Source organism: Typha angustifolia, chromosome 1 (genome assembly GCF_048772165.1).
Source record: "Typha angustifolia cultivar Huaian chromosome 1, ASM4877216v1, whole genome shotgun sequence".
In the NCBI taxonomy this organism is placed as follows: Eukaryota; Viridiplantae; Streptophyta; class Magnoliopsida; order Poales; family Typhaceae; genus Typha; species Typha angustifolia.
This window is the reverse complement of record NC_133239.1, coordinates 1,016,553-1,041,711: the sequence shown is the minus strand read 5'-3', so window position 1 is coordinate 1,041,711 and position 25,159 is coordinate 1,016,553. Positions and strand designations below refer to the sequence as shown.

General features: G+C 37.6%; 2 protein-coding genes across 2 annotated transcripts; both read left to right on the top strand.

Moving 5' to 3' along the window:
* The first annotated feature begins 1,285 nt into the window (after window positions 1-1,285).
* LOC140759490 (putative leucine-rich repeat receptor-like serine/threonine-protein kinase At2g19230) lies at window positions 1,286-8,690 on the top strand. Its single transcript, XM_073096073.1, has 13 exons — window positions 1,286-1,409; window positions 1,546-2,110; window positions 2,225-2,712; window positions 3,302-3,437; window positions 3,609-3,680; window positions 3,773-3,844; window positions 3,925-4,002; window positions 5,241-5,386; window positions 5,523-5,785; window positions 6,257-6,383; window positions 7,494-7,562; window positions 7,657-7,846; window positions 8,056-8,690. The coding sequence occupies exons 1-13, from the start codon at window positions 1,286-1,288 to the stop codon at window positions 8,471-8,473; spliced, it is 2,748 nt and encodes a 915-aa protein (XP_072952174.1). The 3' UTR covers window positions 8,474-8,690.
* A 1,738-nt stretch (window positions 8,691-10,428) lies between these two features.
* LOC140759480 (putative leucine-rich repeat receptor-like protein kinase At2g19210) lies at window positions 10,429-24,797 on the top strand. The gene is made up of 13 exons (XM_073096062.1): window positions 10,429-10,519; window positions 10,661-11,225; window positions 11,390-11,871; window positions 12,245-12,380; window positions 12,472-12,543; window positions 20,419-20,490; window positions 20,576-20,656; window positions 21,555-21,715; window positions 21,845-22,104; window positions 22,555-22,681; window positions 23,489-23,557; window positions 23,651-23,840; window positions 24,080-24,797. The coding sequence occupies exons 1-13, from the start codon at window positions 10,429-10,431 to the stop codon at window positions 24,408-24,410; spliced, it is 2,637 nt and encodes an 878-aa protein (XP_072952163.1). The 3' UTR covers window positions 24,411-24,797.
* Window positions 24,798-25,159: the final 362 nt, after the last annotated feature.

Below are 25,159 nucleotides of genomic sequence, written 5' to 3'. Positions count from 1 at the left end.
CTTCTCTACGAATCAACATTATTAGATTCTAAGGTCTCGTTTGATTATGGAATAAGTATTTCAATCTCTCAGTGGTGTGATTCATATTGATAGTTAATCAGGGGCAGACAAATTGTGTATTTTTTTTATCCTTTCAGGTGGAGTTGGCAGAGTACTGAGGATTTCATCATTTACCTTCATCATATATTACCTAAGGATGAAGCTCCAAGATACTAAATCGACATGGAACTTCTATGGTTGTCGTGCAATTTTTTAAAAAATTTTCATGGATTTTCCGTAAAAAATTAACCGGAACATACTGTTTTTCCAGCAAGCATAAGATCCATCCATGTCCTGTAAGTATTAAAATAAAGTATATGGTTCCAATTAATTTTGGATGAGTTTTCTACAAAGGAAAAAAGAAATGGATGACGTTCTTTTCGAGTTTTGATTCAGTCTTCTTTTGTGCAGAAATCCGACAGGAATGCAGTGATGCGTTGTTAAAAAGAATTCGCTAGTTGGGTCACTATTATATTTTAGGTTTGTTTCTACCAGCTATTAGTAGTACCAAAAGTAGTTTTCTGATGAACTCCTTTATTTCTGGTATATTGTAAACCCATGACATCTTGATTAATATGTCTTCTAATGGGCATATATATACCAATGAACAGGTGATAATTAATAAGCATCTGGTTCTTTAATTTTCATATCGCAGTTTGGAAACTTGCTAATTGTATTATTGAAATGGCTCATAGGAGACGTGAGCTCCAATTATACTCCTAATTGCATCGACATATAAAATGTTAAAATATGATAGTTACACAGTGGTACCTCCGTTTGTTAAGGCATAATCTGATTATCTTAATAAATATATAAGAACAACAAAATATAACTGGATTGAGTCCATTATTTTCAATATATATATATATATATATATATAAGAACATCACATATCTAATATTATGTTTTCCAACTCGTGCGACGTGCAAACAATAGCAATACTACAATAGGTTTTCCATCACCTTTCCAGTTAAAATAATTGAATCCAGTTTCCCTTTCAGTACAGGAGGGAGCTCCAACACTTCGCCAATTCAAATGCGAGACAAGGTCAGAAACCAGCCCGCAATTAGCAGGTCGGAGTTTAACAAAGGCCCCTGTTTGACCTTTATTCAACCGTTGACCTAAGGCTGGCAAAGGTTGGGAGTTATGAGGTCGTTCTGTGTGGGGTGCACGAAGTGATACAGAAATGTTACTATATTCGGCCGCAATTAAAGTATAAAGGATGATGAACCACGGCGAAGAATTAATGGCGTTGGTTGCAATGAGGCATGAGAGCTTAGAGAAGAAGATGGAGTTATTGTGCAGATCTCTTCTCCTGAGTGTCTTGCTTGCAGCAGTTCAAGTTCATGGCCAGCTTCCTAGTACTGAGAGTACGTAGTCCTAGATCACCAAGTTTAGATCGGACTTTAAGATTCTTTTTTTTTTAAACAAAAAAAGAAAAAGAAGATGCTTCTATGCATATGAATTGATCATAATATTTGATTTACCTTCGTCTTTTATATGTAGGTTTCATTAGCATAGACTGTGGCTCCGCTGGTAATTATACAGACAGAGATACAGGAATACCCTATACCACAGATGATCAATATATAGACACTGGGACAAACCACAATGTTGCTTCCAATTATATCGACTCCTCGATTCGCAAGCAGTATACGACTGTCAGAAGCTTTCCTGACGGAGATCGTAACTGCTACACCTTACAGCCTGCAATCCAAGGTTATAAGTATCTTCTAAGAGCAGGCTTCATGTATGGGAACTACGATGGAAATAACAGCGTGCAGGCGAACGGTCCGTTGCTGTTCGATCTAAACATTGGAGTCAATCTTTGGGATACAGTGAACATCACGACGACATCCTCTACTCATGTGTACGAAGCTATAAGTGTTGCGTTGGGCGATTTCGTATCAGTTTGTCTGACGAGAAGAAGCGACTCTTCTTCCACTCCTTTCATCTCTTTACTGGAGATGAGGCAATTGAAGTCCACGCTCTATCCCACCGCCACCTCTTCCAACTATATCGTGTTTTTGGCACGGGTCAACTTTGGAGCGGCTGCAGGTAACATAATCCGGTAAGTACGCGTCCAACATCGAACATAATTGACGATCGATCGAGCGGACGTATAATACTGCAGACGTCGAAATAAAAATTTTCTATAAGAGAATTAAGGTGAATTCATTTGCAGATACCCCGACGACCCGTACGACCGCATCTGGAAGCCTATGAACATCACCGACGACGTGCTAACTACCGCATCTAAGGTCAAAAACTTCCAAGATGACGAGTTCGAGGTCCCCTCTGTCGTGCACCAGACTGCTGCCGTGGCCGCAAACATCAACGACACCACGATGGGATTCTACTGGAATTCGGAGAGCAGAAGCGTCGGGCCGTACTACTATGTGAACCTTCATTTCTGTGAGCTCGAACTCCTCCCGGAAAAGGACGTCAGGGAGTTCGCCGTTTACCTTAATGACAGGACGTGGGAGGAACACTACAGGCCACCCTACCTCATGTCCGGCTATATATATAGCACCTCCCAATTGAGCAGCTACGCCCAGTATAATTTCAGTTTCAGTGCCACCAAGAACGCCACTCGTCCTCCCCTCATCAATGCGGTTGAGGCTTATTCGCTCTGGAGCAGGGCAGATGTCTCAATGACTCGCATCGGAGACGGTATGTTTATTACTTTTCGAATCCCCTTTTAAATTTTCCTAAATTTTTTGCGTCTAGTTATTATTCATAATGGGGCATAAGCAAGTCAAGCTTGAAATGTATTTTTAGTTTTAATTATACCCTATTTGTAAACTCCTAAAGTTGGAATTTGATGGAACTGGAATCTGTTCATTTGTCGTATTTAATATCAGGGCATTTCATTTGGTTTCAGTAAAAATCTAGACAATGTTGATGATCTGAAGACGGATTTATTAGTAAATGGCATTAATTATTACCCCTTCTCCAATACCTTCTCCGAATCTCTGTTCTCTTTACCACCCAAGTCCGCTTAGGGTTTACTTCCTTCAAATAGAATATTTCTTCTCCTCGAATTGCTGCAGTTGGACTCTGACTCCATCGATGAATGTAAACTAAAGAAAGGATGATGCTACTTTGAGACGTTTACTCATGATACATTCCATAGCATGAAGAGTATCGTATTAATTCCGCAGTGAATACAATGCAAAAAAAAACCTTTCTGGATTGTGCTTGCATCTCTAATCTCTATTTGTCGCATGCCTTCACAAAATTTTCTTTTTTGCGGTACCAGTTGAGCCCATGTTGGCGATCAAGGCAGAGTATAAGTTGAAGAAAAATTGGATGGGTGATCCATGTTTTCCAAAAACGTATGTTTGGGACGGCATCACTTGTAGCAATGGTGGTAATGATTCAAGGATTATAGCTCTGTGAGTATACAAGAAAGAGAATATTTTGCAAATTTTCTTAGGAGCCAAGTTTTCTGGTAAACTTTGTTGACTAAAAGGATACATACATATATATATATATATATATATATATATATATATATATATATATGAATGTATATATATATCCTAATTGATTCAACTGTGCTGCAGAAACTTATCCTCCAGTGGATTGGTTGGTCAGGTGTCAAATTCCTTTTCCCGTCTCACAAAACTCGAGTCCCTGTAAGTATGAACCGTGGCAAAATTTAGATCAATATTGTTACAAAGGTACAAGGAACTTCTAAAGTCATATCTAATTATGTTATCTTCTTTAGGGATTTGTCTTACAACAACTTAAGTGGAAGAGTCCCTGATTCTCTAGCGGATATATCATCCCTCCAAGTCCTGTAAGTGTTAACGTCAGATAGACTGTTCTGATTATCTTAATGAGTATTTTAGGTCCTTGATGCAATCTCTACCTGTGCAGAGATCTAACTGGAAACAACATCACAGAAATCCCTGATCGCCTCATTAGAAAAGCAAATGATGGATCACTTGTATTGAGGTTTGTTTCTAATCAAGCCCTTCCGCTTTTTAACCAATTATGGTAGCAAAAGAGCATATTGCATTCAACTACTTTTGAGAAAATATTTTATCAATTGTTGTATTCTTATAATCTAAAAACAGCCCCAGATTTCTTTTGAGGCACTCTGTAGGATAGCAAGTAAAGAACACTTTACAGATTAAATTCTCGGTTAGCTCTGCCTCTGTTACAGTAATTCATGAAAAAAGGGATAGTTAATTATCTACATCAGAGGTTCATTTTTAAGGGTCTGTACAAACTATACAGAGCTTTGCAGGTTCTAAAATGCGCATTTGATATAGGAACATTCCTATCAGGTATTGTATGCAATTAGATTTCATTGTAATATGTCTAAGTATATCATTTGTTTTCTTTTAAGATGTAATTGATGATTTTCAGCACTTCTCCATAAAAGGAATTGATACTTTTGGTCAGTGTGCAAGTCATTCTCATTTTTCAATATACATTTAGGCTATGTAGTATAATTTGGAAAGATAAAACCTATAAATATTAAGGTTGGCATGTTATCACTTATAAGTACACTTTTCTTCCTTTCTTTTTCAACTGGAAGGATACTATACAAGCCTATGGAATTACTGTTTCTTGACCTGACATAGTTACATAGGTTCTTTTTCTTGCTTGAAATTGCAAGTTGTTAGACTAAGACGGGATGAAACACGATGTCTTTTTACATGCTGACACAAATGGCTCTGTCAGCAATAAGAAAGAATCTTCTTCCACTTTTACTGTAATGTGAAGTGAACTATACAAAAAGATTAATTTTTGGGCACTCCAAATGTTCTATTATTCTTCCTGATATCAACTTACTGCTAATATTGTAACATGAAGCGAATGAATTTGTTCCCCTGAGGTGTCACATGACCAGGCATCTTAACTGAATTATGCCTCAATATTTGATCAAAAGGACCGAATTTGCCCTATTTGATATCACTTTTTACTTATATGCTATAATTATTAGATGCTTGAGGAGTTAGGATCTAGGAAATAGAGATGACTGTTGTGGATATTGAATATTGATAAAAAGTTGTCTGAATTTGCCCTATTTCACACATATATGTAAGGTAGACTAAGCTCCACACTTCTTACTTAACATGAAATGAATTGCATTAACTTTGAAATGTTTTCATTCTAGCTTGTATCTTTGTTTCAGTTCATAAATTTGATTTCTGCTAATATTTGTAAAATTTTCCTGATGCCAGAACTAAGAGTTTAAACATGACTGAAACCTCTTCTGATCCAAAGAAGAAGTCACCTATAGCAATCATTGTAACTACTTCAGTTGTCCTTGTGGTGTTGCTGGCACTGGCAGTATCCATCATGTTGATATTGAAAAGAAGACAACAAGGTTGCTACTTGTAACAGCAACCCTTATTTCTGAACTAATGCTCTGCTCATTTTCCTTTTACTTGTTTATTTTCCTAATTTTATGCTTGAATCATTTATCTATGGTCCATATCTCATGATCTCCTTTTTTATGGAAGTTGTGGTTTCTAATGCTCCTGTGGGTCAATATGTTGAGGAAGTTCCTGTAAGGAAAATGAATCATGAAGAGCAGCAAGTGCAACTTGAGAGTAAACAGTTTACATATTTGCAGTTGGAGATCATTACTGATAAATTTACACAAGTCATCGGACAAGGAGGATTTGGGACTGTCTACCATGGTTACTTGGAAGATAGCAGTGAGGTTGCAGTCAAGTTGCTTTCTGGATGGTCATCACAAGGAATGAAGGAGTTTCTGGCTGAGGTAACTAATTTGAATCTTGTCAGGTATCTGTTTCTCAGTAATGAAATGGCTTTTGGTACATTGTGGCAATGAAGCTTTAAATCAAATATCTGGAGCGAGCTTGTATAGGAGCATAGGTAGGTGATTAGGCATTCCATATGCTGTACAAGGATTACAAAATTAATTTGTGAAGCATGACACTGAGAATTATCTTTTGTGAAAATGTGAATATTACAGTGTTCCTAGATCGGGATATCATTTGCGGTGGATTGTTTCCTAATACTAAAAATCTTTAGTTCCCCATTTATCTACAGTACAATATATACTAGCTTTATGTTTACTTTCTTGGTGAAGGTGTATGTGAACTATTAGATGTAAAGGGATATTTTAAAATATTGTGGGTAGCATTATGAAAAAAATACTGAACTAGATTCTTGTTGCTTCTAGTTATGCAGTGTTTTGTCTGACAATATTCAGAATTCTTCCGTGCAGACTCAGAATTTGAGAAAGGTTCATCACAAGAACCTAGTTTCTTTGATTGGCTATTGCAATGATGGGGAACACATGGCTCTCGTTTATGAGTACCTGCCTGAAGGAAGCCTTCACGATCATCTGAGAGGTTTGCCAAGAAAAAGACTAATCCATGCAATCATATATAGTTGGACGTAGATGCTTCATATGGTTTTTCTAGTCCTTGGTAGATGCCTTATTCCTAAATATCAATCAGTTTCTATTTTTCCTTGTTCTTTCAAAATACATATTAATACTAATTTATACGACACTTTTAGTATTTTATTAACCATTTTCGATGAACTTCTGCGTTAGATGGAGGTTCTTAGATCGTTATGATCTCATGTCATGATTGAGCTACTTTAGCTGGTGCAGACATTGAGCAGTTACATTAATAGACGTTCTTAAAGATATGTTATGAAATAGGTAGTAGATAAAGAAGGCTAACTCAGTCATGATCCAAGTAAAAGAGTTCTCTAGACTTAACCAGACTGAAGCTTCAAGGTAAGAGAACTTAAGAAAGGAGTGGGCATTCCGCGATCTTTGGCCCTCCTGTTCTGTCCCCAAGGTTTGAGCTTCCAAGGCTTGTGGTTTGACAGATCTGGAGCTGGGCTGTAGATTTATTATTTGGTCCCGAAAGAATGTCATGAAAAACCTGGAAATGTAGCTGTAGTTTTTCTGGATTTTTTAGTGGTCTTCTATAACTATGAGATAATGCTAACTTGAGTATTCTAGCCAACGTTTTGCATATTCAAGCAAATAGTCTAATTATTGTTCAGTTATCACATCTTGATTGATACTGATAAAGAAAGGTCCACGCATTAAATTAGAATTGACCTTCATTTCATGCATCTGCATATTCCTTCTTTCCCTTGTGAGTTCTTTAATACAATATTTTTTTTCCAAATTAGAAGTATCTATATTAAAAAGAATGCTAAAGCATTCCAGACAAACATTAGCTCTCATTTCACATATCAACATATTCTCCCAAGTCTTCTAAGATGTTAACTTTTTCATATGGTATCTGAAATAGAATGTTCTACTTTCTTGCACATTAGAAAGTACCTTGAGCATTTCAACTTGGCACTTAATTATATTGTGGTGGAAGCCGCCAATCATGGGATGACTTGGCTGAGAGTTCTGAAAATCATTTTACTCATAAGGTCCTGCAGTACGTTTTTCTAGGAAAAATTGATAGAATGTATTCCTGCTCTTGTAGGTAAAACTAGCCTTGCTAGACCGTTGAGTTGGAGAGAGCGCCTCCAGATTGTCCTTGAAGCTGCACAAGGTCAGGATACGTAATGCATCTGTATATGTCTTTTCTTACTAGATCTTAAACTACATGGTCATTTTTCATTTTTCTTATTTTTTATGTGATGTAGGCCTGGATTATCTGCACAAAGGATGCAAACAATCAATAATTCACAGAGATGTAAAGCCCAGCAATATTCTTTTAGGGCAACATTTAGAAGCTAAGATAGCTGATTTTGGGCTCTCCAAGGCAGTGCTCAGTGATGCGCAGTTTGTATCAACTGTGGCAATCGTCGGCACACCAGGCTACATGGATCCGGAGTATGTCTCTGTATCTACACATTTAATTTTCTGCCAATTGAAGTCCATATCTCTCTCATCCGGGACTGTAAAAAGTGACATTTTTAATAAGATGGGCATAATAAAAATGTCCCATGAATAATATATAGACTTCCTCATTATATTGGAAGGCAAGCATTCTTCTATTTGAGCTGGTTACAAATGTCTAATCGAAGCTTTTTCATACATAGGTACCATAGGACATTGCAACTCAGTGAAAAGAGCGATGTATACAGCTTTGGGGTGGTTCTACTGGAGATAATTACAGGTGAACCTCCTATTGTGCAAGGTCCTGGGAAGGTTCACATCCTAGAACGTGTGAAACCGATGATCAACAGAGGGAATATTGAGGAAATTGTTGATAGAAGTCTGCGAGGCAAGTGTGACATCAATTCAGTATGGAAGGTTCTTGAGCTAGCAATGATGTGCACGTCAGATTACTCCGATCAAAGACCAACAATGGCTGATGTGGTGATACTTCTAAAGGAGAGTTTGACACTGGAGACTTCTCGAGTGAGGAGCGAGATTCTATACAGTGAGCGCACCACCATAAGTGAGACAAGTGCTTTTGGAGATATATCAGGCACATTTGCACCATCTGCAAGATAAGCTGATCCCGTCTTCCTCAGCATAAGTCCGAGTTAGTTGTTTTCTTCTCTCTCTTTTTTCTCCCTTTTCTCAAGTGAGTATTGAAGAAATTTGGCTTTTTGCTGCCTCAATTATAGCTTTTTTTATATGTAATAATCTGTAAACCTTCTCTCAGGACTTCTTGTTTATACTTTATATTGTTTTATGAAGTGTGACATTTTCTTTGGTGTGCAATGAAAGATAAGCACTGGTCAGTGTTATAGTTTACTACTTGTGGAAGATAGTAGCATCATAAGCTAGCAAACAATATGCAAGAAGCAAACATCATAAGCTTCTAAAATGAAGCCATCCAATTTGCCTGAAGCATACCGGTGATGCATCTAATGCCTTCGATGTTTAGTTAGGAAACGTAACTCTCTGTGATTTGAAAGCATTCACATATCCTGCAAAAGATCTACAACAACAAATGACCAACCAAGTGTGGTAGGATACGAACATAGAAATCCTTGTATATATATCTGTACGATTAATTAAGAGAGGGAATATCCATGATATTGCTTGGCACTTTGAGACTGCTCGTGCAAGTAGCAGGAACACTGACAAATACGGAAGAACTGAGCTTGTTCCTGCCTTATCAAGTATGATTTGAATATTTATATATATCTTCAAATGGATAGTGTGCAGTGTGTGATGATCTCTATGTGTTGCAAATGATTTTCTGTGAGTAATAAATTAATAATACCCTGGGTGTGTTGAATGTGATGACCTATTAATTAATTTCTTCGAGAATGAACCATTCTTCAGAATAATGAAGCAGCTTATGAATTATTTTGGAAACATATAGAATTTGAGAGTCTGCAACTTTACTGCAATAATGATATGCAATTTATTTTTTCCATTTCGTTCGACAGATCGTATGGGCAAATTAAAGGAACAAGAAAGTCCATAATTGCACTACTATAGTAAGATAATAATCCTCTCTTGTTTGACTCACTGAACAATTGGGACCAAATCTGAAATTGATATCGAGTTCTCACTCGTGATCACCTAAAACTCCATCGGTCTCTTCTCTCTCTTTAGTTTCTTCCATTGAAGGCAAGGCGCATGGTTATTAAAGTTAAATAGAGGAGGATAAATATGAAAAAAAAAAACTTTGTCTTGGTTAATTAGTCAATGGTCTCTTATTCATCCTACATGGAATAATTTTAACTACTAAGTGAAAGTAAATTGGTTTGGTACAAAATTAATGGCTTAATCTTTGGGATTGTCTTGGTTTCCATTATGGGCATCAAGACTCTGCTTATCATCCATAATGCACTACACGTCTAAGATTGGTTGCACTACACGTCTCTAAGATTCGTTCTAATTTTTCTAATTAGAAACTTTAAGCCAAATAAAGAACATTTGGAAGACGAATAAGAGACCCGTCCCCAGTAAAGAACATTTTTCTAATTACCTGTCCCCAGTTTGCTATCAATATATATATTTACGCAACCTCTGCGTGTTTAAAGGGAAATTTATTTTTATTAGATATATATATATATGTGGGTTCTGTCTAGTTTAGTTTTTCCCATACCAGGACTGTATAAATCTATGGAAGATTTCTCTCTCTCTCATCTGAAATTAACTTTTTAATTCTAAATACTAATAATCAACAGCCGTACCACTCAATTCTCCTTAAAATTCATGCATGGCAGTACTTATTCGTCTTTCTAAGGAGCTAATTGTTACAGAGATCGCTGCTAGAGAAAAACCAATTAGGATATCGGAACTAAATAAAGGGTCAGAAACTATGGTTGTACTGATCGAAATGCTACAGATTAAATGCATAATAATAAGAACATCGATCGTGGTTACTACATATCCTATGTGACGCGATACTGTTCTTTTAAATTAGTATTAAAGGCAGAAAAGTGATCAGCCTTTGCATACATGCAATGTGGTAATCCCCTAGAGCAGAAAAGCTTCAGGAGGGCATGGCCATGGAGTTCCTGAGCTTAGGAAAGGTGGTAATATGTTGCTTTCTTCTTTGGGGTTTCTTGGTTACAGGCCAGCCAAGTACTGAAGGTCACCCTCTCAGGCTTCTCTTTCCATTTTAGTTTTGAACTTTTTCCCTAATGGATGTTGGACTATTAATTGGTTATGCCAATATTATTGCATTTACACACGTACACATAAATTTTTCTTCGTTAATTGTTCGTCGTGCAGGTTATATAAGTATAGACTGCGGCATTAGCAGCGGTTACAGTTACAACGACCCCAATACAAAACTTGAATACATCTCGGATGACCAATTTATAGATACTGGGATAAACTACAATATCGCTGGGAATTACAATACTTCTGCTGTTATAATGCAGAACCGTAACCTTAGAAGCTTTCCTGATGGAGATCGGAATTGTTACACCTTAAAGCCAGTAATCCCAGGTCGTAAGTATCTTTTGAGAGCAAGGTTCATGTATGGGAATTACGATGGGAATAATAGTGCAAAAGATGATAGTCCGATCCTATTTGATCTCCATATTGGAGTCAATTTCTGGGAGAAGGTGAACATCTCTGATGCAAGCGGGCAGTATAGATACGAAGCCATCACTGTTGCTGTGGCAGAGTTCATACAAGTGTGTCTTATAAATACTGGGGGTGGAACTCCCTTCATATCTTCGCTGGAGGTGAGACCGCTCAAGTCTAATCTTTATCCGGCTGCAAATGCTTCTCAATCTCTTGTTCTTGCTTATCGAGTCAACATGGCTTCAGATACAACTCCAGTAATAAGGTGAGCTTTAAGTAACCATCGGATTTTTCATAAATTCGTATTGTATGGAGCAAAACGGTTTATTTAGATAAATTCGTATTGTAAACTCTAGATGTGAATCTGAGCTAGACCAAGTATCAAACATGTTCAATGCGACCATGCTACGTCGTTTTGTCTCTCCTCAGGTACCCTGACGACCCGTACGACCGCATCTGGATTCCCCTCATCTTCACCAATTCCTGGACCGCGATTGACACCACAAAGGACATTAAAGACTCAAAAGACGATTTCTTCGAGGCCCCCGCCACCGTCCTCCAGACCGCCGTCGTCCCCACCAACTCCTCCTCCCCGCTCAAATTCTCCTGGGACTCCGAGGATGTCAACACCGAATACTACGCCTTCCTCCACTTCTGCGAGATCCAAGAGCTCACAGCGAGCGAGAAAAGGGAGTTCAACATCTATCGCAATGGGGATTTAAGGATCGGATCCTACTCCCCGCCCTATCTCAGCCATGACTACGTCTACAGTGTCAGCCCTATGTATGGGTATGCCAACTACAATTACTCTCTTAATGCCACCGCCACCTCCACCCTCCCCCCTCTTATCAATGCTGTCGAGATCTACTCGCTCATGCTTCTCACTGAGAATATGACCGATCTCGTAGACGGTGAGTTTTGTCTTTGATCGTGGGTGACCAAAAGAGTTTGATGAATTGATCCTTTGAGTTTGACGTGTTAGTGTCTGAGGTAGCTTCATATCGGATTGTTCTTGATTTAGAATCTTTTAACATATTTCCCGCTGAGTTCTTCGAAGTATCAGTTTAACACTTTAAAATTCTTGGGACTCTTTCGTAATTGCTAATAGGAAGATTGAAAATATCACATCTATCCTTGCATAATATCATAATATTATAATAAAAATCCTTAACTTTTATTAACATGAATTTTATACCTATTTATATCATTACAAAGTTTAGCCATTCTATTTTTTCTTTTCTTTTCTGATAAAGACATTCTTTCTCTTCCTTCTTGAGGTATCAGTTGAGGCCATTATGGGAATAAGGGAAGAGTATCAAATGAAGAGAAATTGGATGGGTGATCCATGTGCTCCAAACAAGTATGCCTGGGATGGCGTGACTTGTAGCTATAGTGCCAGTGCCTCAAGGATCACAGCTCTGTGAGTGGCATTAAAGGAAATTTATGAAAATTTCTAATGCAATTTTTAATAGAAATCACGCGGGATAAGTAACAGAATTCAAACGTTGCAGAAACCTTTCCTCTAGTGGATTGACTGGTCACGTATCAACTTCATTTTCCATGCTCAAAGCAATCAAGAGTCTGTAAGTATGGCCAAACATTGATAATGCTTTTCACTCTCCGCCAATAGGCGATATCTGCTATCTTGTTGTTGGCACAACGATGAAAATATCTGCTATTTTCTTGCTAGTAGTTAATTGTTAAAACAAACATCTTTGAGTTATTTGAGCATGTACAGATTGATGCATCTGCCAGCATCGTTAGTTAGGTGTTGAATATTTTATCTTGCTTACATGAAGTCTTACTGTTATTAACATGTATTTTATTTTGTTTTCACCATCTAGAGACACTTGAAATGTATCATGAGTAGCTCACAAGTCACAACGTGATACCATCCCTGCTTAAAAGTGTATAGCATCAATTAGTTTTCACCTTTAATAACATCACTTTTTGGGGCATCATTTGCTTGTGATGTAAATGATGCCCTACAAATCATCATAATTGCAAACAGCCATGAGCCATGAGCATTGTATATGTGTCAAGTAATTCACAAGTCAATATATGTTTGTGAACACAAATCACTTTGTTATCTTGCTGATGCAAGACATGGTGGAGAAAGATGAAATAGAGAAATAAGAAGGGAAGGAATGGGGTTTCACACCTCCACCCTAAGAAATGGTTTCACACTAAAATCCTCTAAAGAATAAATCACATAAACTTTCATTAAGTTCAAGAAAATATAACGGGTCTATATATAGATCTACAATGGAATTAAACAAAAAACACCCTACATAGGAAATAAACAAAAGACACCCTAAATAAATCAAAATCAGAATCAGATCCCCATAGGAGGGATCATCAACTGTCGACGCCCCCTGCGCTGGTACACACGCCATCGTGTCCTATCAGTGATGTCCGCATCATTCTCCCCGGGTGGGAGAGAAATCAACTCCGTCGAGTGTGCTGCTCTGTTGCTCTCATACTGCTCTAAGGTATCAGGGTGATGCACCTCCAAATCGTGACGATCAAGCCATGTGTCATCAGATGTAGGCCGTCCTTTCCAACGTACTAGATACCGTTGGGATCCACCTTCTCTAGTTGAAATAATTTCATCATCTAAAATTTTATCAATTTCATCTGCTGTGTTAGGTGGAATATTGAGAAGTGGAGGTAAAGAGGGTCTCTAATAAATAGGCTCATGGGTAGGCTCAGTATCTAGTGGGTTATCTGGAGTAAAATCTGAACCTTTATAAGCTACTAGATCCTCAATATTAAAAGTAGAGCTGATGCCGAAATCACTAGCGAGATCTAGAACATAAGCATTATCATTAATTTTCTTGAGAATTTTAAAAGGTCCGGCACTTCGTGCATGCAACTTTTTGACAGTTCCAGGTGGAAACTATTCCGGACGTATCCGGATCATCACAAAGTCTCCAATATTAAATTCTTTGAATCTCCTTCTTAGATCAGCTCGAATTTTATAATTAGTATTATTTTGAGCAATTCTGTTACTGATTTTTTTATGCAAGTCATGAATATGTGATGCGAATGCAGATGCAGACTCAGACAACCTATGATAATGGGATATAAGAATGAGATCTATAGGTTGTCTAGGTTTGTAACCATATACTACCTCAGTTGGACTCAGACCTATGGATCTATTAACAGAATTATTATATGCAAATTCAACAGTTGGCAGTTTTTGATCCCAGTCTCTTAGATTCTCACCGACAAGAGTTCTCAGTAGGTTACCTAAACTCCTATTGACTACTTTAGTTTGCCCGTCAGTTTGTGGGTGGAAAGCAGTTGAATACTGAAGCTTAGTTCTCATTTTATGCCATAGGGTTTTCCAAAAATAGCTAGTGAATTTTACATCCCTATTTGATACAATAGTTTTTGGTAGCCCGTGCAACTTAACTATTTCATCAAAATAGATTTTAGCAACTCGAGAGACGTCAAAAGTTCAGGAACAGGGTATAAAGTGGGTCATCTTTGACAATCGATCCACCACCACAAGAACAGAATCATGCTTTCGGGTAGTCTTTGGAAGTCCAAGAACGAAGTCCATACTAACATCTTGCCAGGGGCAATAAGGAACAGGTAAAGGCGTGTACAATCCTGTATTTGCTTTCGCTGTTTAGCGAGTTGACATGCATGACATCGACTGACAAGTCTTATAACATCTCCCTTTAAGCTTGGCCAGAAAATTCGATGTTTTGTAGCTTCAATAGTTTTTGCGTGCCCAAAATGTCCAATTAAACCCCCAGCATGCAATTCCCAAATTAAAAATTCCCTTAACGAGGTGCTGGGAATGCATAACCTTCGAGACTTAAATAGATAGCCATCCTACAAGATGAAACCATCTATCTCTTGAGTCGCTCCATTGCTTAATAAATTGTAAACTTCATGAAAATCCGGACATGATTCATATTCAGTTTTGATTTTATCAAATCCTATTACTTCTGCGTTCATCTTGAAAGAAGAATCATGCGACGACTCAGTGCATCAGCCGCTTTGTTGTCTGCTCCAGACTTGTGTCGCAAAGTGTACGTATAGTCCTAGAGAAATTCGACCCACCTGCCGTGTCTAGCGTTAAGCTTCTTCTAGGAGTTAAGGTAGTGAAGAGCTTCATGGTCAGAAAAGATTACGAATTCTTGAGAAAGCAAATAATGTCTCTAGTGGCGAAGAGATTGAACCACAGCATAAAATTTCTTATCGTAAGTGGTATATCGTTGTCTAGTTTCATTCAACTTTTCACTAAAGTAGGCAATCAGATGACCCTCTTGGCTCAGGATTCCCCCTATACCAACTCCAAAAGCGTCACAAGTGACCTCAAAAACTTTAGTAAAATCGGAGAGTCGCATGACAGGGGCTTCCACCATTTTCTTTTTTATTTCAGTGAAAGCTTTAGTAGTACTTGCTGACCACTTAAATTCACCTTTCTTGAGGCATTCTGTTATGGGAGCCATAATGGTACTAAACCCTTTGATGAACCGACGATAGAAGGTAGCGAGTCCATAAAAGCTTCTCACGTCTCTTATGGTACGGGGTTCAGGCCATTCTTTAATAGCTTTGACCTTATCAGGGTCAGCAGACACTCCTTCAGATAAAACAATGAAACCCAAGAAAATAACTTTGTTTGTCAGAAACGTATATTTCTTAGGGTTTGCATACAGTTGCTCTCTCCTCAAGACAGCGCAGACTTGACGAAGATGATCTATATGTTGCTCCCGAGATCGATTATAGATAAGGATGTCATCAAAATATACGACTAAAAATTATCCCATAAAAGGTCGTAATATTTGAATCATCACTCTCATGAAAGTACTCGGAGCATTAGTCAAGCCAAAAGGCATAACTGTCTATTCATATAACCCATCTTTTGTTTTAAACGTAGTCTTCCATTCATCGCCAGGGCGTATACGAATTTGGTGATAGCCACTTTTAAATCTATCTTTGAAAAGATCGTGGCCCCTGCCATCATGTCCAGCATGTCATCCAAACGAGGAATGGGGAAATGGTATTTTACCGTTATTCGATTAATAGCGCGGCTGTCGACGCACATGCGCCAGGTTCTATCTTTCTTTGGCGTTAACAATGCGGGAACTGCGCAAGGACTTAGGCTTTCCTTCAGAAAGCCTTTTCTCAATAACTTGTCAACTTGCCGTTTGAATTCAGCGTGTTCAGTTGGGTTAAGTCTGTAATGAGGCAAGTTAGGAAGAGATACACCCGGGACGAAATCGATAGCATGTTGAATATCTCTCATTGGTGGCAATTCATCCGGGAGATCCTCTGGAAAGACATCTGAGAATTCCTCAATCACAGCAGTGGCTTCAAAAGGAATCGATTCACTAGGCTCATTCAGAATTTCTCGAACAGTAAGAATCAGAATAGAAGTTCCTTTACTCATCTCGCGTTCAATGTTTCTCGCACTAATCAAGCTGACTTTATTGTCCGGGTGGATGGGATCAGACTTCTTTTCCATCTTACCACCTCTAGGCTGCGATGGAAGAATCTTGATTTTCTTACCCTCGTGTTCAAACATGCAGATATTTGAACGACCATAAATATGCACATAATTATCAAATAGCCAAGGTCTTCCAAGGATAATTTGGCCCACATCCATGGTCAATACATCGCACCAGATTTTATCCTTATAAGTCGTGAATTCAATTGGAACCAAACAACGCTCTTTTATTTCCAGTGTGGTTGAATTGATACACGAAATCTTGTAAGGATTAGGATGGGAAACCGCTCTCATGTTTAGTTTTGAAATAATGGTGAACGACACGGCATTTATACAGCTGCCACTATCCACAATTACTTTACAATTTTTATCTCCAATTTTCGTGAACGTGTGGAAAATGGAGCTTCGCCTCCAATCATCATTGACTTTAGGTTGAGAGAGGGCACATCTAACAACATGTAACCTGGTGGAGTCTATGTGCCTCAGGTATCCTAGGGTATTTTCTTCCTCTTCATCCTCAAAATCTCCTTCTTCACCATCTACATGGTGAACATATCCATCAAAATCTTGTTCGGAGTCTTCTTCGAAGGGCTCCTCAATTAAACTTATTTTATACGGACTCGCGCAATTTGCAGCAACATGTCCATAGCCTTGACACTTGTAGCATTTGACCCGATGATTAACCTTAGAAAAGTCTTTCTCGACGCTCTTACCCTTGTATTCTACCCTGGATTGTGAAGGGCTAGGGGTAGATCGGTTAAAAGATTGATTGGTAGTTTTGGATTGGTGAGGACCTGTGGAGGATTTATGGATTTGTGGTCTTGTTTCAAAATTTCTTGAGTTGTGGTTAGGTCTAGACTCCTCTAAGTCTTGAACTAAGCTGTAGGCCTTTTCCAAAGTATCAATATTACGGGCAAAAAGTTCGCTTCTCAATTCTTCACATAGGCCAGCCCTAAATCTGGACAAGATTTGCATAGGGGTTTATGATTCGATAACGCTATACCTAACAAGCAATTCATCAAAGGCCGCAACGTAATCCTTAGCTGACTTACTCCCTTGGGTAAGTCGGTTCCATCTATCTAGAAGTTTAGGGTAATAAGAAGGTGGGAGATATTTACGTTTTAGTTCATTTTTCATGTCAACCCAAATTTCAACTGGAAGCTCACCCCTTATCTCACAGAGTCTTAACGTTGGTCTAGTATTGATTTGCTTTCCCAGTCAATTTCATGGCAGCAAATCTGACTTTACGGACTTCCGACATATCATACCATTTAAAGTAACGGTCCATGTCTTTGATCCAGTCCAAGAAGTGTTGCGGATCTAGACGACCATCAAACATCGGAGCATCAATTTTTATACTTAGAAGGTACCGTTCATTAGGATCTCGCTCATTCCCTTGAAAGTGTTGACGAGGTAAAGGAGTGGGAGATTCACCACGCTCAAAGTCGAGGCGGTGATTATTTTGAAGAGCGGTGTGCTCTCAGGGTCTTTCTATCCTATATAGTCGTTCATCAGTCACACTTTGATACCCAAGCAAAGTATCCTGAGTATCCCTGACTTGTTGAGCTTAGGTACCTAGTTGTCCCATAATATTGTCGAGCTTCTTAATAAGTTTGGGATCCATACTGCTACTGCTGGACTCACTAGAATCACTGAGGAGATATGCAATAAGTGAGTTAGGTATTGCTTTATTTATTTATTTATTTATTTTTTTATATTTAATATATATATATATTACCTTTTTAATTTTATGCTTGCTAATTTAAACAAAATTAAATAGTGTTCTAACCTAATGGAATGCAGATGTCTCCTAAATTTAATTTAATACCAATGTCTTGATCTAAATAATGTGAGATGATATGCTATGCAGTTAAGAAAATCTTAAAAATGAATACTTAATTGAATTTAGATTTTCTATTCAGGAGATTCAAAAACTAATGTCAAGATTTAATGGTTTTTTAAACAAAAGTCACATTTCATAAATGCCAAACCCATTAAATTTCTTTCAAAAAATTAACATAATACTAATATTCTATTCGGCACAGTTCATCTCTTCATATCAGGACTAAAGCATATAAGGTTTCTATGTAATCTCTCCCTCACTATATGTGGACAGCAAGAATTGATAAAAATTTAGAGATAATACTATAAAAGAATGGCCCAAAAATATTTAATACATTGAAAAGAGCATGTACCTGACAATCTGAGGAAAAAAAGAATTGAAATTAATTAATTTGTTTTCACCCTTCTTCTTCCTCCCCTCTTCGTCCACAATGTGTTGTTGTACATGTCCTTCCCGTCAGCACCAGGGAGTGGTCAACAGCAATATCGGCGACGTCGGCAGCAAAGTCCGAGGCAGTGGAGAGATCGGACGATCTAGCAGTGATGGTCGCAGTCAGAGCTACGGCAGGGAACGAAGCACGGAAGATCACTACACGGGCGTCGGCGTCGAGGCAGGGCAGAATCGGGGTGGCGTTGGGGCACCAGCGACGGGAAAGGGCTAGGGCTTGGTGTGAGGTGAGGGGGAGGTTGGGGATGAAGTTGGGTAACGGGTTGTGGGTTTAGTCTAACAGGGTTTGGGTTTTAGACTAAAGGATTTGGAGCTAATTTGAAGGGGTTGGTTTCAAGTTAGGAAGGGAATTCGAAAATTAGAAATATTTGACGGAGAAGAATTAGGAAAGATAGGATTTGTTGGGATGTTGAGAAGAAATAGGAAATTTGGTAGGAAGTTTAGGAAAGATAGGATTTGTTGGGATGTTGAGAAGAAATAGGAAATTTGGTAGAAAGTTTAGGAAAGATAGGATTTGTTGGGATGTTGAAAAAAAATAGGAAATTTGGTAGGAAGTTTAGGAAAGATAGGATTTGTTAGGATGTTGAGAAGAAATAGAAAATTTGGTAGGAAGTTTAGGAAAAGAAGGAATTGGTTGGGATTTAATAGAAATTAAGAGCCAAAAATGAAAATTTTCTAAAATTTGAAACATTGAATATTTTTCTCTCTCTTTTTTTTTTTTACAGCAAAAGAGATGTGCTGTTTTCTCTTTTTTTTCAATCTAAAAAATATAAAAATAAAGATGAAATAGTAGATCACTAAATAATGCAACAATAATTACTTTTTGAAGGATTTGGGATCTTACGTGGTGGTGATTCCGCGATGACAACAGATTCTTTTTGTTCCTCGTCGACGGTAATTTCCTTGCTCGTCGTACGCCGGATTTCTTGACATTCCGGTGTTCGTGGAGCGATTGGTCATGTGAAGAATAAATGTGGAGTGGCGTAGAACCTAGGAGGAGGGACGTCCATAGACTAGTATCCTTCGCTCTGATACCAAAATGATGCAAAACGTGGTGGAGAAAGATGAAATAGGAAAATAAGAAAGGAAGGAATGGAGTTTCACACCTCCACCCTAAGAAATGGTTTCACACCAAAATCCTCTAAAGAATAAATCACATAAACTTTCATTAAGTTCCAAAGAAAATATAACGGGTCTATATATAGAATTACAATGAAATTAAGCAAAAAACACCCTACATAGGAAATAAATAAAAGACATCCTAAATAAATCAAAATCAAAACCAGATCCCTATAGGAGGGATCATCAACTGTCAGCACAGGAGGGATCATCAACTGTCAGCACCCCCTGCGTTGGTACACATGCCATCGTGTCCTATCAGTGATGTCCGCATCACTTGCTTTGCATACAAATTATGCCCTAGCAGTTATTGTCATTTTTATCTGAAGCCAGTTTACTACAGAGCTCCCATGCTGAGCTGGAAAAGCAGGTCTAAACTCTTGAATTAAAAAGGATCCATTAATAAAAACTCATTTTCAGTTTTGATTCCCATACATTATTCCATGTTGGACCTTTCGGAAGGTTTCACATGATACACACACAAATCTATGGACTAGAAGGCAACTATTCATACTGCTCCTTATTTTTCATGTTCATAACAATGCAAATTACAACAATACTCTTGTTAAAATTTTGTTTCAGGGATTTGTCTTACAACAAGTTAAATGGGACAATACCTGATTTTCTAGCAAATTTATCTTCGCTCCAGATCCTGTAAGTGCTCAAAGCAATCTTACCAGTCAGATTTTAATGAGCAAAAATATATTTGGAGGTCTAATGCTTTTCTGCATCTGCTTAGTAATTTGACAGGCAACTGCTTCACTGAACCAATACCTGATGTGCTGCTGAAAAGATCAGCCACAGGTTTTCTTAAATTAAGGTTTGTTCCTTGAGTAGTTATGACTAATATTTTCCTTATGTACTTTGCATAATCCCATAGGAGAAGCACTTACTGGGAAAAGGCTCTTCTGTTTCTAATAGTAGTCAACATAAGTACCATCATTTTGAACCGTTTGCCAACAAGATTTGGTCACATATGTCAATATGATAGTCCCATTATTTCACTGTTGTATGGGCACTCAATATCATAAGCACTGCCACAGGGCACTGAGTAACAGAACTGTGGTCAGAGCTACTTAAAAGAAGTAGAAATATCTTGATCTTGATCACATCCTTGGAATTAGTTGAACAGAGCATACATAATACTTATTTCAGTAAATTGCATATTGTAATACCTTTTACGGACCAAACAGTTTAGGTAGTTCATCGGAAGTCATCTATTAGAAGCTTTTGTTAGTCTCCCCTAAAAAAAAGCTTCAAGGAGTCAGAATGAATATGTCCCCTGAGGTGTTATGTTAACAGACATCATAAATGAAGTATGCCCAGATATTTGCTTAAAAAGATAAAATTTCCCCTATTTCTTATCAGTTTTCCGTATATGATGTATTTATTAGATGCTTGAGGAATTGGGAAACAAAAGATTCTCTTGTGAATACTGACTACTGGTGAAATGTTTTACACATTATTATACATAAGGTAGAGTCAGCTCCACACTTTTAGAGGAAGAGCCAAATATAATACCAAGATCATGATATCTTCTGTGCTTACTAACTCAAAGTGTTTCAGAAGCAATGAAGTAGAACATTTTCATCAGTTTTTTTGTACTTAAATGAAGTGAACTGCATGAACTTTGAAAATGTGTTCCTTATAACTTCTACCTTTTTTATCAGCCCATGAACTTGATTTCTGCTAATATTGTAAAATTTTCCTGATGCTAGAATTGACAACAGTACAAACAAATGTGATTCCCCTCATGTGATTACTCCAAAGAAGAAGTTAACTACACCGATCATTATAATTATTTCAGTTGTCCCTGTGGTGCTACTGGCACTAGCGGTGGTGTTATCCATCATGTTGATATCAAAAAAAAGGCAGCCAGGTTGCTACTTGTAACAGGAAGCCTTATTTAATACCCTGCTCATTTTCCTTTTACTTGTGTACTTTACCAGTTATATACTTCACTTCTTTATATAAAATCCATATCTCATGATCTTCTTTTGTATGAAAGGTTTGGTTTCTGATGCTGTGAGCCCACATGTTGAGGAAGTTCCTGTAAGAAATATGGATCTTGAAGAAGATAAGTTGCGACCCGAGAGTAAAGAATTTACATACTTGCAGTTGGTGAACATTACCAACAACTTTACACGAGTCATTGGACAAGGAGGATTTGGGACTGTCTACTATGGTTACTTGGAAGGTAGCATTGAGGTTGCAGTCAAGTTGCTTTCTGGATGGCCATCACAAGGAATGAAGGAGTTTGTGGCTGAGGTAACTGATTTGAATCTTGTTAGACATCTGTTTCTCAGGAATGAAATGGCTTTGGCACAGTGTGATGATGAAGTTTTAAAGCAAATATCTATATATAGCTAATGTTGATGCATAGGAAGGTCGATTAGGCATTCCATATGCTGTACAAGGATAACTAAGTTCCAAAGCATGAACTGAGGAATACCTTTTTCTAGCAATCTGGAGATTACATAGTTCCTACATCACGATATTATTTAAAAATCTTCTAGTTCCCTGCTATCTATAGTATGAAAGGGACTAGCTTTATGTTTTCTTTCTTGCTGAAGGTGTATGTGAACTATTAGATTTAAAAAGATAATTCAAATTGCTGTCATTGGCATTATCACACCATCGAACTAGAATCTTGTTCATGTTCATTCTAGTTATGCATTGTTCTGTCTGATAATGTTTAGAATTTTTTTTTTCTTGCAGACCCAGAATTTGAGAAAGGTTCATCACAAGAACCTAGTTTCTTTGATTGGCTATTGCAATGATGGGGAACACATGGCTCTAGTTTATGAGTACCTGCCTGAAGGAAGCCTTTACGATCATCTGAGAGGTTTGGCAAGAAAAAAAAATCATCTGCCATTATCTTAATCCATGTTATCATATATAGTTGGATATAGATATGCTTACATATGGTTTTCTAGTCCTTGGTAGATGCCTTATTTATAAATGCCAATCAGTTTCTTCTTTGTTCTTTCGAAATACATATTAACACTAGTTTATAGAAGATTTTTACTAAGATAAGTTGTTTAAAATAATGGTTTGACTTCTGCTCACAAGAATATCCTAAACTATAATTATAGACTTTCTCCTTCACCTATATCATCTCTGTCTAGGGCTGAATAAAGTGTTGCTCTTGCTTTCCATGAGCATAAACTGCAATTAGAAAGTAGATCACTTTCCTTGCCAACGAGCCTCCCAAGTTTTACTGCAGATCCCTGTATGATCACGTCCTTTGTAGAGCAGTTGACCTTCATTTCATGCATCTGCATATTTTTCTTTCCTCGTGAGTTCTTTAATACAGTAACTTTTTTTCCAAATTAGAAGTGTTCTACTTCAAAAAGATTAAAAAGAATGCTAAAGCATTCCACACAAATACTTAATTCTCATTTCACACATTAATGTATTTTCCCAAGTCACTAAGGTAGCAACTTTTTCATATGGTATCTGAAATAGAATATTCTACCTTCTTGCACATTAGAGAGTACCCTTGAGCATTTCAACCTGGAAAAAAGATTTATTGTGGTGGAAGTCATTCATCATGGAATGACATAGCCGAGAGTTCTGAAAATCATTTTACAAAAGGTCTTGCAAGACAATTTTCAAGAAAAAGTGATAGAATATCTTCCTACTCTTGTAGGTAGTACTGGCCTTGCTAGACCGTTGAGTTGGAGAGAGCGCCTCCAGATTGTCCTTGAAGCTGCACAAGGTCAGCATACATAGGACTTTTTATATGTCTTTTCTGGTAGATCTTAAGCTACATAATTTTTTTTATCGTGTTCCTTTCTTTCATGTGATTTAGGCCTGGATTATCTGCACAAAGGATGCAATCAACCTATAATTCACAGAGATGTAAAGACCAGCAATATTCTTTTAGGCCCACATTTAGAGGCCAAGATAGCTGATTTTGGGCTATCCAAAGCAGTCCTCAGTGATGCGCAGTATGTGTCAACAGTATCACTTGTCGGCACACTAGGCTATATGGATCCGGAGTATGTCTCTGTTTTTATTCATTTAATATTCTGCTAGTTAAAATTGATGGGTTTGGCCTGCCAAAAAAACAATAGGGTAAATGATAAACTTTAAAGTAATTTATTTATTAAGAAGATGGGCATAACAAAAATATCCCATGAAAGAATACTAGATAGACTTCCCCATTATATCTGCAAGCAAACATTATTCTGTTTGAGCTGGTTTCAAATGTCTAATCTTGAAGCTTTTTCGTATATAGGTATCATAGGACACTGAAAATCAGTGAAAAGAGTGATGTATACAGCTTTGGGGTGGTTCTATTGGAGACAATTACTGGTGAACCTCCCATTGTGCAAGGTGCAGGGAAGCTTCACATCCTAGAACGTGTGAAACCAATGCTCAACAGAGGTAATATTGAAGAAATTGTTGATAGAAGACTGCGCGGCAAGTGTAATGTCAATTCATTGTGGAAGGTATTGGAGCTAGCAATGATGTGCACAGCAGAATACTCCGCTCAAAGACCAACAATGGCTGATGTGGTGATTCATCTAAAGGAAAGTTTGACACTGGAGACTTCTTTTGTGGGGTGAGAATCTATACAGTGAGAGCACCAGCATAAGCGAGACAAGTGCTTTTGTTGATATATCAAGCACATTTGCTCCATCTGCAAGATAAACTGATCTGTCTTACGTAAGTCCGAATCGGTTGTTTTCTTCCTTCTTTCCTTTTTTTTACTCTCCTCAAGTGAGTGTCAAATAAAATTTAGCTTTTTGTTGCTTCAATTTATAGCTTTTTTTAATGTAATAGTCTGTAAACCTTCTCTCAAAACTTCTTTTGCATGCTTCATTGTTTTGTGAAGTGTGACATTTTCTTTGGTGTGCAATGAAAGAGAAGCATTCGTCAGTGTGATAGTTATGCTACTCTTGGGAGATTGTAACATCATAAACTAGCACACAGTATGAAAGAAGCAAATACCCAAGCTTCTAAGATGAAGAAATGCAATTTGCCTGAAACTTTTCACTACATGGCGTTTACGGTAGGGAAAGCGTGATCCGTGAAGCATGCCGGTCATGCATCTCGATTTATTATTGATGCATCTTATGCCTTCGATTGTTTAGTTAGAAAACGTAACCCTGTCATTTGAAAATATTCATGTCCTCCAAAAGATTAAGTTGATAGGCTAATTGAGAACAATGAATGACGGACTAAGCGTGGTAGGATATGAACATACGAAATCCTTCTAGATATCTGTACGATTAATTAAGTAAGCTATTAAATGCTTAATATAGAATTAGAAACTTCCTAATTGTTAATGTTATAGGTCCACATTTTGATGTGT

What these genes read in the sequence shown, in the direction of transcription:
- LOC140759480 (XM_073096062.1), top strand. Translation starts at nt 10,429, where the DNA reads ATGGCCATGGAGTTCCTGAGCTTAGGAAAGGTGGTAATATGTTGCTTT. An exon ending in CCTTTACGATCATCTGAGAG is followed by an intron (nt 22,682 to 23,488) that starts GTTTGGCAAGAA and finishes CTACTCTTGTAG; the next exon opens with GTAGTACTGGCCTTGCTAGA. An exon ending in CTAGGCTATATGGATCCGGA is followed by an intron (nt 23,841 to 24,079) that starts GTATGTCTCTGT and finishes TTTCGTATATAG; the next exon opens with GTATCATAGGACACTGAAAA.
- LOC140759490 (XM_073096073.1), top strand. Translation starts at nt 1,286, where the DNA reads ATGGCGTTGGTTGCAATGAGGCATGAGAGCTTAGAGAAGAAGATGGAG. An exon ending in GATTCAAGGATTATAGCTCT is followed by an intron (nt 3,438 to 3,608) that starts GTGAGTATACAA and finishes ACTGTGCTGCAG; the next exon opens with AAACTTATCCTCCAGTGGAT. An exon ending in ATTGAAAAGAAGACAACAAG is followed by an intron (nt 5,387 to 5,522) that starts GTTGCTACTTGT and finishes TTTTTATGGAAG; the next exon opens with TTGTGGTTTCTAATGCTCCT.